General features: G+C 47.9%; 1 protein-coding gene across 2 annotated transcripts in view; it reads left to right on the plus strand.

Annotated features, from left to right (window-relative positions):
* USP33 (ubiquitin specific peptidase 33) overlaps positions 1–14,388 on the plus strand; it is a 1,143,586-nt gene that overhangs the window by 269,124 nt on the left and 860,074 nt on the right. For both annotated transcript variants that reach the window (XM_069641664.1, XM_069641665.1), the window contains exon 9: positions 8,415–8,493. In XM_069641664.1, coding sequence (XP_069497765.1) covers positions 8,415–8,493 — 79 coding nt within the window. The remainder of the gene's footprint in view (positions 1–8,414; positions 8,494–14,388) is intronic.

Consider the following 14,388-nt stretch of genomic DNA (forward strand, 5'->3'; position numbering starts at 1 on the left):
ACCCAAGCCTTCAAAGAAGCTACAACCCACTTACAGCAAGCCAAGAAAAAGTATAAAGAAAACGCTGATTTGCACCGAAGTAAAACTCCTCCTTACCAAGTAGGAGATCAGGTATGGCTAGCAACTAAACATCTACCCCTCAGGGGTCAGCGAACTTTTAATCCCAGATTCATTGGGCCTTACCCCATCAAAGCTATTATCAACCCAGTGGCCTTTAAACTCGATTTACCATCCAACATGCGGATTCATCCCGTTTTTCACGCATCTCTTCTAAAACCAGTACAACCTGGAACCAGACTGTCTGAGCCCCCAGGCCCTGTCCCAATTGATGGAGAATTAGAATTCGAAGTGAAAGACATTTTAGATTCCAAGATAGTTAAGTCGAAACTCTTCTATCTTGTTGATTGGAAAGGATATGGACCTCAGGAAAGATCTTGGGAACCCAGTAACTATGTTCACGCACCACGATTAATTCAACGATTCCATCGAAGATTCCTGCACAAACCAAAACCCCAGGAGGAAAAGACCTTGGGAGGGGCCTTGAGGGGGGGTACTGTCATGATGCCTACCTCCAAGGAGCCAGGCCGGGCCCAGCAACCCCAGAGGCAGACATCATTTTCCCCAGGGAAGTCTCAGCGGGCCCAAGTCGGGGCCCTTTGGACTCAGTCCTGGCGCCTTAGGCGCCAGGCTCATAGCGGACCCCAGTCCTGGCGCCTTAGGCGCCAGGCTCATAGAAGAGGATATGTGTTTAAGTGCTTGGGTGCACACTTACCTGATGCAGACCTTGCTGCTTCATCCAGGCCCTCTTGAGGCCTGAATGGGACTACTTTACCTGTAGGACTACTTCACCACCCGGGTGTGGTCGGGGAAGGATACATACCTGATTGGTGGAAGGATACATACCAGGAACTTCTTCCAAGGCTATTTAAACCCCACCCGAACAGCCACACGTGCTTCGCGTTGTTCTGCACCTAGCAGCTGGACGCTCACCGTGTCAGCTCCTGCATCCTGACTTCAGCCACGCCTGCCAGCACCCTGGAACACCTGCAAGGGGAGAAAGGAAGAGAATAGGAGAAGAAAAGCCCTTACCTGCTAAATCTGCATCCCGGAGTCATTTCTCCAACGGCCCTGAAAAGGAAGACATCATTTTAAAGGCATTTTGTTTCGATCGCTGCAGCGCTGCATTTTACTCACCTTTGCAAGGCGCTTCCATCTTCAGCAGTGATCTTCCGGATTCAGCTACGCCCCGGCGCCTAGAGGAAAAAAGACAAGAACAAAGGTGAGAGGGAGAAAAGGAATAAGGAAAGCTCAGTTTCCTTTTAAGTCTTACCTGTTGGATTATTCCCACTGCATTTCGGGTCCTGCCGCTTCCTGGCATCTCCGGACCCCGGCCCCTATGGGGAAAAAGACATAAGCATTAGCGCTTGCTGCAATTAGACAACGAACATTATTATTAAGCTTGAACTTTTGAACAGAACTTTTACAGCGCCTTACCTGAACAGTCAAGCTTACCTGAACTCCCATCAATCCTCAATCCAGTGAAGTAACTGGGTTTCAACGTGCCCCTGCATCAGAAGCAGGATGGAGAGCTCATCCTTCCAAACCCTAAGGTGAGGTGGAGGAGGTATCGTGGAGGGTTGGAAAGGAGTGGGAGGCTTGAGCATAGTTCCACAGTTGGTAATACTCCCTTTTCACGCACAGGAGGGTATCCAACGAGCCAGGGAAGCCAGAATAGAGGGGCCCTTCCTGTCCATCTTCAGAGTTCTGCGCCTTCGACGCCGCGCCTCCGTGGGAACCAGGTGAGCGTTAGTCTATGGGAATCCCGCGGACCTCCACCTCCCTTTCCATTGTGTGAATTATCCACATCGGCCTCACAGCGCACGTCCCAGCCGTAGAACATACTACTCCATGATCGATAAAGCATATAGTCCTTTTTAATTTGCAGATCCCTACCCAGTAGATTGACAGGGGAACTCTCAGAATATAGTAAGGGCGCCAGTACTACCTTCCCTTCCACCTTCATGTCCAGCTCCCCAGTGTATGGAACCTTGGAAATAGCCCCAGAGAACCCCCGTGCATCAAGATATTTTTCAGATAGTGGAATGCTGCCTTCCCTACTACATGATTTATTTGCACCTGAATCCACCATAAATATGAATTGCTTGTTTCCTATCTCCGCCCCCACCAATGGTTCCTCTCAGGGTGGATAGTCATTGACCGGACGGACACGCAAGTGCTCTCTGTGGGCAGTCCTAATCGGGATACGTGATCGTTCCAGGTAACGAGAAAGGGCTACCTCCTACTACTGCGGATCCCCCAAGGGGCGGTCACCCCACCTGGTGCCCTGATTACCGGGGCAACGTCACCCTGCTGCTTTTGGTGCTGCGGGTGTCCCTCTTCTGTGTCCGGCGCTTGGGGCTGCTGATTGTAAGTCTGGTATTGCCCCCAAGGATACTCCTGGGTCTGGTACCCATGGCCCTGTTGCTGGTATCCGAATCCTTGAGGCCCTTGAGGCCCTTGGGGCCCTTGGCCCTGCTGCTGCAGCCCATAATTATCCCCCATTGTGGACCTGCTTCTACAGTCCCTTACGAAATGCCCCCACCTTAAACAATTCCAACATTGAGACTGTCAGAACCCACCGCCTCTTGCTCCTTGAAATCCCCCTCTTCCTCGCTGTGGTCCTGCTTGCTGTGCCTGTGGGCCGGGGTACTGGTGCCCCACACCCCACTGTCCTTGTCCTCCTTCCGCCCAGAGCGCTGCAATAGTGGCACTCGCAACTTGCTGTGTACACTGTTCCCTCCACCTGTACTGGCGTTGGCATGGGCCCCCTTTGCCAATTTCTTTCTCTACCAACTTTGCTTCATCCCCTGACGCCTTTATGCTGTTTTCCTCTACCGCTCCTTAATCCTCTAGCAATGATGCGCTATTATGCACTGTATTTCTGGCCAAACCTTTGCTGCAAATCCCTCTTTACAATAATATAGAAAAATGGTATTGGGTGATCCCAAGGCCCTCCCATCTCAGATCTCCACTTCTCCTACATTTTAAGAATAAATCCAGCTGGGTCCTCATCACCCATTGTATATTGCATCAAAGACTGTAGGTCGGGAGTGTCCGGAAAGGCCCTATGTAATGCGTCCCATGCCATTGCCCTAATGTTATTAAACAACGCTCCATCATGTGCGTCATCCCCAGGGTTACTCCTGGGTATCCAGCCTTAACCCATAAGTCTCCAGCTTGGTCCCCAATTACGGCAACCAGTAAGCTCTTAGGATCCCTTATTGCCAGGGGCACCTCTGCCGTTTGCTTTTTGAATTCTTATATTGATTTACTCGCCCCTGCTGTAAACTGTGGGAGGGCTTTAATTCAATTATTCTTATCCATTTGGGGCCAAGGCACGTACTGTGTCCTCCCTTCCCCTTATGTATAAGGGGCATCTGAATCTTTGCTAGACTCCCCATAACCTTTTTCTCAACACCTCTTCTTTTCAGCAATTCCATCTGGCCAGCTCTGTTCCTTAACCTTCCTCCTGCCCCATATACCTTATACTTGAGGGGTATTTTTGGCTGCCTCTTCACCCCTCCTTTCGTCTTCACCTGGGTCTTCTGTGAACGCGCCAACATCCCCTCCCTCCACATTTTCTCCCAACACCATAGTCTCCTCTCCCAAGACAATCCACCCACCCGGACTGTTTTCCTTCTCAACACCTACACGTTTTATACCTTGAACGTCCATCTAAAGCAATATTTCCCCGGACTTCCACTCTCCCGTTCCTAGTGCACTTATATCCTTTCCTGTTTCTGGGGATGTCTCTTTCCGCTAGCAAACCTGTCGACCTGTCCTGAAACTCCCTAGACCTGTACTCTGTCGATGCTGGTGCCTCAGGCGGGTGGGGGAGCGGCAGCCTGTAGTGTTGATGGCACTACGGGGGATCCTACTGCAGCGGGATGGGTCCCTATCACGGCAGGTACATAGCTTGGATTGGCGCACCCTTCTGCGGGATATGGTGTCGAGGGATATAATCCCTTGGTCCCTACCTGTGCCCCACCTTCACCTTCTCCCTTCCCGCACTTCTCACCTCTGTGTCTCTACCTCCGCTCCATTACCTTGATCCTCTGTATCTTCATCCTCTGTATCTTCAAACATACGCCAAAGATAGTGGATCTCTTTTCTCTTCTGTAACTGCTTTCCGTTTATATTTCGCTACAATAAATGTGGACCTGTGTTCAAAAATGCTCTTGTTGCGCGAGCCCTGCCCTGGCCATGGGCACGGCATCCTCCTCTTCCTCTTCCTCTTCCTCTTCCTCTTCCTCTTCCTCTTCCTCTTCCTCTTCCTCTTCTTCCTCCTCCTCCTCCTCTTCCGGTCTCCGCGATCCATTGCTGCCTCTTGCACTTTTCCACCCTGTCACGATACAGTGGCAGGGCCTTGTACATGTGCTCTATTGGTGACCCCCCATGCTAGTGACGTCTATCCCTTACCAGCCCCTCTAATGCGCCGCACATGCTGCCGCTTACTTATAACAATAAAAACAAAAGAATCCAATCAACCCCCACCCTTCTTTCTCAACCTTCCAAGAGATCAGGCAGCACCACACCGCGACTCACACAATTACTGCCCTTTCTGGGGCCTGCTTCTTCACCCACAAAACACTACTCCCACAAACTAAACCAACGGTCCAGACAACGGTTTTGGACATGCCCTTTGACGGAGACCATCTGTTTGGGAAGGCTGTAGATGAGTCTCTATAGGCCATCAAGGCAGACAGAGACAGCACGTGCCCTGGGCAAGCTACAGCAGCGACAGCCGTCCTTTCGGTCCTCAGGAGGAAAGTCTCCCCTTTCTTCGAAGGGTTACGACGGGGGCTTCTCTTCTTTCCACCAACCCTCCCGCTCCTCGGCCCAGGAGACCAACAGGGGCTGCTCCAAGGCCTTCGGAGGAGGACGTCGTTGCCAGGGACCCCAAGGCGGCCTGTTGATGTCCAAGCAAGAATGAACCGGCCGGGACATCAGGCCCTCACCCGTGCACCCCAGTGGGAGGCTGGCTGGCGAACTTAGCGTGTGGAAGACCATCTCCACCGACTGCTGGGTACTAGACACTCTCGCCCACTCTAGAGTTCCAACGGAAGTGCCCAAATACCACTGGTGGACCGGCAGGAAAACCACGTCCCTAAACTACTGTTGGAGGTTTGGGCCATGTTAATGAAAGGGCTGATAGAGCTGGTTCTAAGGTACTTCCTTGACTTATGGCGAGTGAACAAGTACATAAAGTCTCAGAAGTTCCGGATGGACGTGCTCGGACAGCTAGAAGAGGGAGACTTTCTGTCGTCGTTAGACCTGGAGGATGCTTACTTCCACATCCCCATTCACAAGGGACACCGCATGTTTCTGTGCTTTGTCGTTCAGGGGGCGCATTACCAATTCAAGGCCCTACCCTTTGGGTTGAAGTCGGCACCCAGAGTCTTCACCAAGTGTCTGGCTCCGGTGGCGGCTCTCCTGCGTCTACAAGGGATCAACGTCTACCCTTGCTTGGACGACTGGCTCATCTCCGCCGACCACATGGCGAGGACCGCCCGCCTATTGACTCATCTGGGATTCTCTGTGAATTATGCCAAGTCCTGCTTGCCTCCATTGCAGGATGCGCTGTTCCTTGGATCCCGACTCGACACAGTGTCGTGCCTAGCGTCACCGTCCGAGGAGAGAGTGGCAGCCATCCTGGGCAAGGTGCAAAGGCTGCTCGCTCTGAAGATCGCCAGGGTGCGGCCCATCAAGTCTCTGCTCGGCATGATGTCATGCATTTATCTTCGACTGCAGGTTGCGGATGCGCACAGTGCAGGAGTTCCTCGCTGCACGTTGGATTCAGGTGTCCGGATGCTTCCAGGACAAGATTGCGCTCGCTGAGGGATTCTGTTGGGTCGATAAGGTGGTGGGGCGTGCACTCTCATCTGACCGGAGGTGCGGATTTCCAGGTCCCACCGCACCAGGAGACTGTAACAACGGACCCTTCCCTGGAAGGATGGGGAGCCCACACCAGAAGTCTTCACACCAGAGGCCTGTGGCTGCCAGAGGAGAAGACGTTGCACATCAACGTTCTGGAGCTACGGGCGGTGTTTTGGGCCCTCAAATCATTCCTGCCGTCATTCAAGGGCAAGGTGTTCCGGGTCTTCACAGACAATAACACCCCAATGTTTTACATCAGGAAACGGGGGGGCACCAGGTCCTCGGCGCTCTCCAAAGAGGCACAGGACTTATGGCACTGGGCCATCGCCCAGGGGATGTTCCTTAGCCCGTTTCATCTGGCAGGAGTAAAGAACACGGTCGCAGACTCTCTGAGCAGGGAGCTTCGCTCTTGCCACGAGTGGGAACTTCGTCAGGACCTAGTGGAGAACCTGTTCCTCAAATGGGGCAATCCCCAAATCGACTTGTTTGCGACAGCGAAGAACACCAAGTGCCAGAGGTTTGCCACCAGGTTTCCGCAGCAGGGGAGCATTCTCATTTCCTTGGGAAGGCCTCTTTCTGTATGCGTTCCCTCCGTTGCCGTTGTTAATTCGAGTCATCAGTCACCTCGAACAGTGCCGGTGCTGAATGTTCCTCGCCGCACCGGCGTGGCCGAGGCAGATCTGGTACCTGGACCTTCTCAGCATGTCAGTGTCTCCACCAGTCAAGCTGCTAGTCGTCACAGATCTTTTCGCCAGGGAAGGAGGTGCCATTCTTCACCACGATCCAGAGTCTCTGAACCTGAAGGCCTGGCTCCTGCAGCGCTAGAATTCGGTGGCTACGATCTTCCAGTGGACTGCAAGGAAGTTCTCCCCAAGGCTAGAGCATAGTCTACTTTGAAATGCTACGGGCTCAAGTGGAAGAGATTTGCTATTTGGTCTCGTTCCCAGAAGATCGACCCACTGAGGGTCAAGGCTCCTCAGGTACGTCCATATTTGCTGCTGTTGGCCAAAACGGGGCTGGCCCACGCCTCCATCAAGGTTCATCTGGCGGCTATCTCCCGCTACACCAGATCCCCGGGCCGACTATCCTTGTGGTCCCACCGATTGGTAAAGGAATTCGTCAAGGGACTATTCCTCTCGTTCCCGCCGGTGAAGGCTCTAGCCTCGGCCCCGGCGTGGGAGCTCAATGTGGTGCTTACTAGGTTCATGGGACCTCTGTTCGAGCCCATTCATTCTGCACCGCTCAAGGTTTTGTAATGGAAAACAGCTTTTCTTGTGGCCATCACCTATGCACGACGAGTGGGGGGAAATCCAGACCCTCTCCTGTATCCCACCTTACTTGACTTTCCACGAGACGAGGGTGGTGCTGCGGACGCACCCCTCCTTCATGCCCAAGGTGCCCTCGGACTTTCCTCTAACCAAGCCCTTGGTGTTACCTGTGTTTTCTCCTGTGTCGCAGTTGAAAGGACTTTGCACTCGCTGGATGTGGCTGGAGCCCTGAAGTTTTGTGGCCCACACGAAGAGTTTCCGGAAAACCTTTCAGCTCTTTGTGAACTTTGGTTCTGTGAACCATGGGAAGGCCCTGTCCAAGGCTTCCATTTCCAGGTGGCTCTCCAGCTGTATCATTCACTTTCACTGGTTGGCAAACCGACTGCTGCCTGGCCGTCCGAGAGATTACTCTACCAGAGCGATTGCAGCTACAACAGCGTTCCTGTCTGGTGTGCCCCTGCTAGACATCTGCAGGGCTGCGACGTGGAGGTCGACGCACACCTTCACGCAATTCTACTATGTCAACGGGGATTCCAGGGAGGAGTCAAGAGTCGGCGAAGCAGTGCTGCGTGACCTGTTCGCTTGAAGGTGAGCCTAGTGAGGAGGTAAGATAAGCTTATGTTGAGCCTTGCCACCTCCCATGGTTGTGCTTTGTGTACTGCTATGTATTCTTTATTCATGAGCATGTGAATCCATACCAGACCCCATGCTGGAGAAGGAACAAGTTGCCTACCTGTAACTGTTGTTCTCCAGCATGGGTCTGGCATGGATTCACATGCAAACCCTCCCGCCTTCCCCTCTGAGGCTCTTCTCTTGGTCCTACTGCTACTTTACGTGCTACCAAATCTAAAGATGGCTGCCAGGGGAGGGGCTTAGGTAGAGGTCAGTCATTGACTGGGGGCAGTATGACCCAGAGCTCAGTGATTGGTTGTTAGGAAAAAGACAGTTCAGAAATGAAACTGATTTTTTCTTTACCGAGGACTCCCAGCCTGACTGCGGGAAATATTCATGAGCATGTGAATCCATGCCAGAACCATGATGGAGAACGTTACAGGTAAGTAACTTGTTCCCTATATTGTTTTTAAGTGCACTATTACCATAGCTGCCTGTTCCTCACATGCAGCAGAGTTAGCATGGGTTGAAGCAAATAAAAATGAATCTACCATATGTTCCACCAACTTAAATATTTGTGCATTTTCTTTTTTTCAGACCTGGCTCTGTTGTTCCTACGCATTTGTTTCAAGGGATTAAATCTGTAAATCCAATGTTTCGCGGCTATTCCCAACAAGTAAGTGTGTGATAATCTTGACATGGTATGGTCACAGTAGAAATTGTCTTGCAAAATGACTTATTAGTAATTTAACAATGTAAACAGTTGGCTTGTATCCCTATATGCAAAAGCTATTAAAAAAAATACAGGTCACTGAATTTTCAAATTAGTTTAGTCCAAATCTAATTGCCCAAAATTTATTATAAACCAGTGCATGTTTTATTCTGAATTAACTATACTTTTGTTCAGTCTTAGATTGACTATACTTTCTTTCAGGCCTACACATGTTTCACTCGTAGATCTTCATCAGTGCCAGTATTCTATATCTTGAAGTGAGTGTATATTGGATAGTTAAATCTGACATTGCACTTCGTTGTATTAGCAAAATCAAACATTTGTATGCTGGTTTCCAACCATAATGAATAGATCAGGGATTAGGTGATAGGGCATGATATATCTTGTTTAATCCTTGTACACCTGTTCTTAATGTTGAGTATGCCTTCTGGAATAGAGAACAATTGGAGTGGTTAGCGGAACCACTGTTTGTGGTCAATTGCCTGTGTGCGCTTGCATTCGTGGTCTGTCTTCCATCCTAGATGTAACCACATTGAAACCACTACGGTCATGGTTGTGTACTCATGTGTGCCTAATGGTGCATTTCGTTTTTTTTTTCTTTTTAGAACCAATTTATAAAATTTTAACATATTATCATTACAAAACCGATTTCAGCAAAATTCACATATCCATGAAAAAATAGCAGTAAGTATAAAAACAAAAAAACAAAAAAAAGGGGGGGGGGGAAAGAAGAAAAGAAAAATAAATAAATAAAACCCTCGCCCTCACCCAAAAACAAACAAGAATAAATGACACAAAGCATTGAAGAAGTCCAGAATGCATATGCCAAGAGAGCTGTTGAAAATATCGAATTACAAAATATCCACATGGTAATATGACACAACACAATCACAATAAAAAGAACAAATAAAAAGCATGCATGTTCACTTATCTGAATACAGGATACAAGATCCGATCTAATCAGCATCCAGAAAAGCCTTCCATATCTTATCAAACAAATGTCTCTTCCTTTGAGTTGAATATATCACATTTTCAATATTGCATGTTCGATACATCTCCTCCAACCAACTGTTCAGTGAGGGGTAAGCAGCCGATTTCCAATTTCTTAAGATTAGCTTCTTCGCCAGCATGGCACCACGTAAAATCCATGTTACCTGATGAACACTCAAGGAGCCTAATATAGTGGTTTCACCCAGGATAAAAGTTTCAAGATCAAAATCCAGATTTTCACCAAGAACCTTCTTCGTTTCTGCAATGTCCTCCCAAAACTTCCTGACCTTCTGACACTCCCATAGCATATGTTCCATAGTACCACAAAAGTGACCACATCGCCAACAGTTGTCAGTCATTGATAACTTTTGTTCCTTCAATTTCACTGTTGTCCAGAAGACCCTATTCAGGATCATAACTTGTCTAGATCTCTCTCCCACATTCAGTGATGCTCTTTTTATATTTTCACAGATCTCGTTCCATCTTTCTGCAGACGTCTCCTCCTTCAGGCAACAAGACCATTTCCTGTGGAGCTTATCATTCCCTTTTTCAAAACTGTTCAGTAAATTATACATTTTGGATTCGGAATGATCATTCTTGCCAATCCTATATACAACTGCCGGCAAATCGATGTAGTCAAAGAAGGAATTTTCACCTCTTTCTTTAACTTCCTATATTCACCATATGTACACGATGATAAATCATACTCGAGCCTCAGAGCTCTAAACGTCTTCCATTTCGTTCCTATAAAGAGATCCGCAACTCTAGTAACCCCGGCTGACAACCATGTAGGCCAGAATAAGGTTTTATTGTTCAATTTGATATTCGGGTTCATCCAGATGGACGAAACACATGTTTTACCAGGTATCAATCCTGCAGAAAGCTCATATGATCTCCATGTCGATCTGACGAAGTCTGTTAAAGCAGATCGGTTACCCGCGTTTCGGAAAGCACCCGACCTCCATATCGGATGCAGTCTGATTTTGTGTGTAGTTTAGCACTTTCAAATAACAGGTGTACATTACATTTGTAATGTAGGGTAAGTGAAACCTGGAATGTTTAATATTTCTTCTTGACTTGATCTCTCCAAAATTATAAGAATAACTTCACATATGCAAGCAGAGCAGCAAGTGCGCACCAACGATTCAGGGACAATGCTAGTCACTAATTTAAGTGCAATTAAATATAAAAAAATAGTTAAAGTAATTGTTTTCTGATGGTGTCACGTGAGTGCGATGGCAACGTTAGCCGTCGCGTATGCACTGCTGAAATAAAGTGGGCGTACCCAGGCGAGGCAGTGCGCGCCAGTAGCTGGTTGAGTACAGTTCTGTATCCCGCATCTCCTTTCAGGTACCGTGGGCAAGGCCTGACCACAGGGTTCCCGGGGGCAAATACAAACATCAGACGTTACCTCTGGAGTGGTGATGGCTGTGTCCTTTACCTCTGTCTGTTGCCAAGCAACTACTTCCTGCCATGACCTTTTAGCCTGACTAATTGCGGAGCCTGCCAACTACCTTCCTACCTACCAGTTTAACTTTCATGCTGGTGAAGCCACCTTCCCTTCCGATGACAGCGATATGTGAACATGGGGCATGCCACAATCCTGTGAAATTTTGTGTTTACATAGTTTCGGCTTGTCCCTAATTTGTGTTCTCTTCCTTCCCTTTACATCTCTACTTATTTATATTCTTCAGTACTCCTAGAATGTTCTGCCCTTTTCTGTAGCAGGACTTGTTATGCTAGAAGTGGATATTCTATATCCTTGTTTTGTTATTATTGAAGGGACTTGCCTTATGAAATTTCCTGTAGTTAGAGTACATGGACCTCAGGAACCATTGTTATTTCCATGTTACTGCATCGGTCCTATTTCACCTCTCCCCTTTCTACCCACAGCAGTCACCAACACACATTTTCTCCACTTCCCTTAGTAGAATGGAATTTAGAACAACACTACAGTCAAACTGTTTATTTTCATAATTGTCAACTTTTATTTTCCCTACCACTGTTTAATCTGTTGAATTGTAATATGTGTTCTGCAGTGCATCTTTCTGGTCAGTGTTGAGAATGACCCGAACAGTCTATTCTAAATTTTATGATTCTGAACATAACCGTTTTCCACGGGTTTAATGTGCAAGTTAAAATGGCACGGTTACTCTCTTAAGGCACCAAAGGAAAGGGGCAACATGCTGCGGCTATCTGAAGGAAATTAAACAGAGTGAGTTGAGTAATGCCCTTTGGTTCTTCCTTGCAGACCCATGCAGTTGGTTTAAAGCCTTCTAATCCGCAATCCGAGCATTCATTTTCTGAGAAGATGCCAGTGGATTTAGTGAATGTTATGCTGCACTCATAAGAGTAATGTGGGTGGAGTGCACATGTCCATGTGAAAGCATCCAACAAAAATACAAGGAATTTATTCAGAAATTATTTTCATCCAGTGGAGCAACACACTTTGGTTTAGAATTTCTGTTTGCGCATGCACAGCTCGGACGCCCCCAAGGTCTCGATGCCAATCAAGGCATCTTTCGTAACTTTCATTCCATTGACATCACACCCCCAGCTAGTTGTTATGGTTTAATCCTGCACTGATTTTTGGAGTTAAGTAAAGGTCTTTTTGCTTTACTGCTTTAATTACCTTGCTAGACTCATTTATTTTGGGGGCACTGGTCAGCCCATATGGGTACCAGTGCAGGGGTCTCTGTCCCCTGTTTGTTCTTGTATCGTTTTACTGTAGCACCTTACAGTGAAGTGCTGCAATGGCACTATGTATCTCTTTTACTCATTTGTATTCTCTTTTAGATGTGCCTAGAATGGGCTGGTGACAGAGGACAAAGTGCTACTTTTTTTTCTGGTGCCCTTGAATGCATGTAAGTTTTACCGCGTAATGCCATTTTAAGTACCATATACTCTAAATGGCTATGCCGTGTGCTTTTCATCCAGTCCATTTGATATCTTGTTTGCCCTTTTTCTGGCATCTCAGGAAATGCCTTATAAGGCACTTTTGTGTGGTCCTGCTTGGATTACAGGGCAAAGTGAGGGTGTGTGAGACGGTCTTCTTCAAATCCATATTCCAGCCAAAGGATCTGTTGCTGGGCAGATGTGGGGTTTGTGACTGTCAATGATAGAACAGCCATTACCTGTTTGAATTTTGCTGATCCTTGCCAGTGATATAAGAATAGGAGTCGTGCAGCCATTTGTTAGATCGTCATCTGGAGCCAAGATGCAGAAGAAAACCCAGTGATGAAGACTCAGATGACTGCTGCTGCGGATCACCAACATTGCCAAAGCCCACTCTCAGTGAAGCTAGTTTATAACGTCAGATATAATTGAAATTAAAACACTGCATCATCTATTCAAATTGTAACTGCTCCAGAGATCATGCATTATGTGTGACTGAATGAACTGATCACTAGTTCTAAAATAAACTGATTTCATACTTTTCAATCGTCCCAAATCTGTTTTTCAATTGATTGCATTCTCCCGAAGCTTGATATCCATTCCAGTGTCAGATGCTCAGTAACTATTTTGACAGGGTGCTTAGTACAACATTGGTCGTGCCACTCGTCTGCTCCGTACCTGGCGGCAGCCACCATATAAGCTATGTCAACGCCCCCATACCGCAGTTCCTTTTTTCCACAACTCGGAACGTTTCTAATGAGAGAAACAAAACTGTCAAATTTGATTGTTTTGTCTGCTCCTAAAGTATCCTGGTTCAAGCGATGCCAAGACTGCAACTTCAAGATGGCAATCATCGACCCACATGGTATCTGCGTGTGGTGCCCCAAACATCACGATTTTGGAGTGCGGCTCATGTCAACAAATGAATCCCAAGTCGTTGAGGGAGCGATCAGCTAAATTAGCTCTCTGCCTCAGTTGAAATCCCCTTCTCGTTCGACCGCCAGGTCGTCTGGGCAAGAAAGGGGTCCCACACCCAAAAAAAGGACATGCATCATAAAAAGGCGAAGAAACATTTGCACTCCAGAAGCCATTCATCACCCTCGTCTTCCCATTAGAAGCAACGCCATTGACACAGGCATTACTGATTCTTCGGAAGATTGCAGTAAGGCCTGACCAAATCAGGGCGCATTGAAGGCCGAGTGGGAGTCTTTCAAGGAGCAAATGCTCCAAATGTTGAAGATGGCTGCAGGTGACTCTGGTCTCGACTCAGCAGGCCCCAACGCCACTAGTTATGCACAAAGGTTTTGGCGCCAAGGTTGCCAAATCAGGTCCGATGCCCTCGACCATGACGTGAGGGTAATCCGCCTTGGCGGCAACATGCCCAGAGTTACCAGTGCTGTTAGGGCTTGTGGGAACTAAACCGTTGACGACAGCCGATCATCGCTCCTTTATCCCAATTCTCCCTCCATGTTTTTTGACATGATGCAGTCAATTTTCGATGACTAAGGGAATCGGTTGCCTTTTTGGTCTTGAGCCTATGGGCGGAGTGGCTGGGGGAGATGACTATTTTACTGACTAGATGGATTTGGTTGCCCATGCTAAAGGGCTTCACAATGCAAGTGGGGTTGGACACATCTTATTTGTATTTATTGATTTATAAAGCGCCTTACGCCAAAGCGCTGTATATGGAACAACATAATACATAAACGATATAACAGTTGAAGCAATTACAATATGAATCAATCAAACAGCAAAACAATGAGAAGAGCAATTAACTGAAGGGGATGTGGAGGAAAAGGGGAGATGGGACAGAATAGGGGTAGTGGGGGGGAAAAGAGTGGAAGGAGGAAAGGGGAGGGTGGAAGAGGAGGGCAGGAGAGGAGAAAGTCGGGGAAGAGAGAGAGGGGAGGAGCAGAAGGGGAAAGTGATTTCAAGGAGGAGAATGGAGAAGGA

The sequence above is a fragment of the Ambystoma mexicanum genome, chromosome 1q (assembly GCF_040938575.1).
Source record: "Ambystoma mexicanum isolate Mex_15411 chromosome 1q, UKY_AmexF1_1, whole genome shotgun sequence".
Classification (NCBI taxonomy): domain Eukaryota; kingdom Metazoa; phylum Chordata; class Amphibia; order Caudata; family Ambystomatidae; genus Ambystoma; species Ambystoma mexicanum.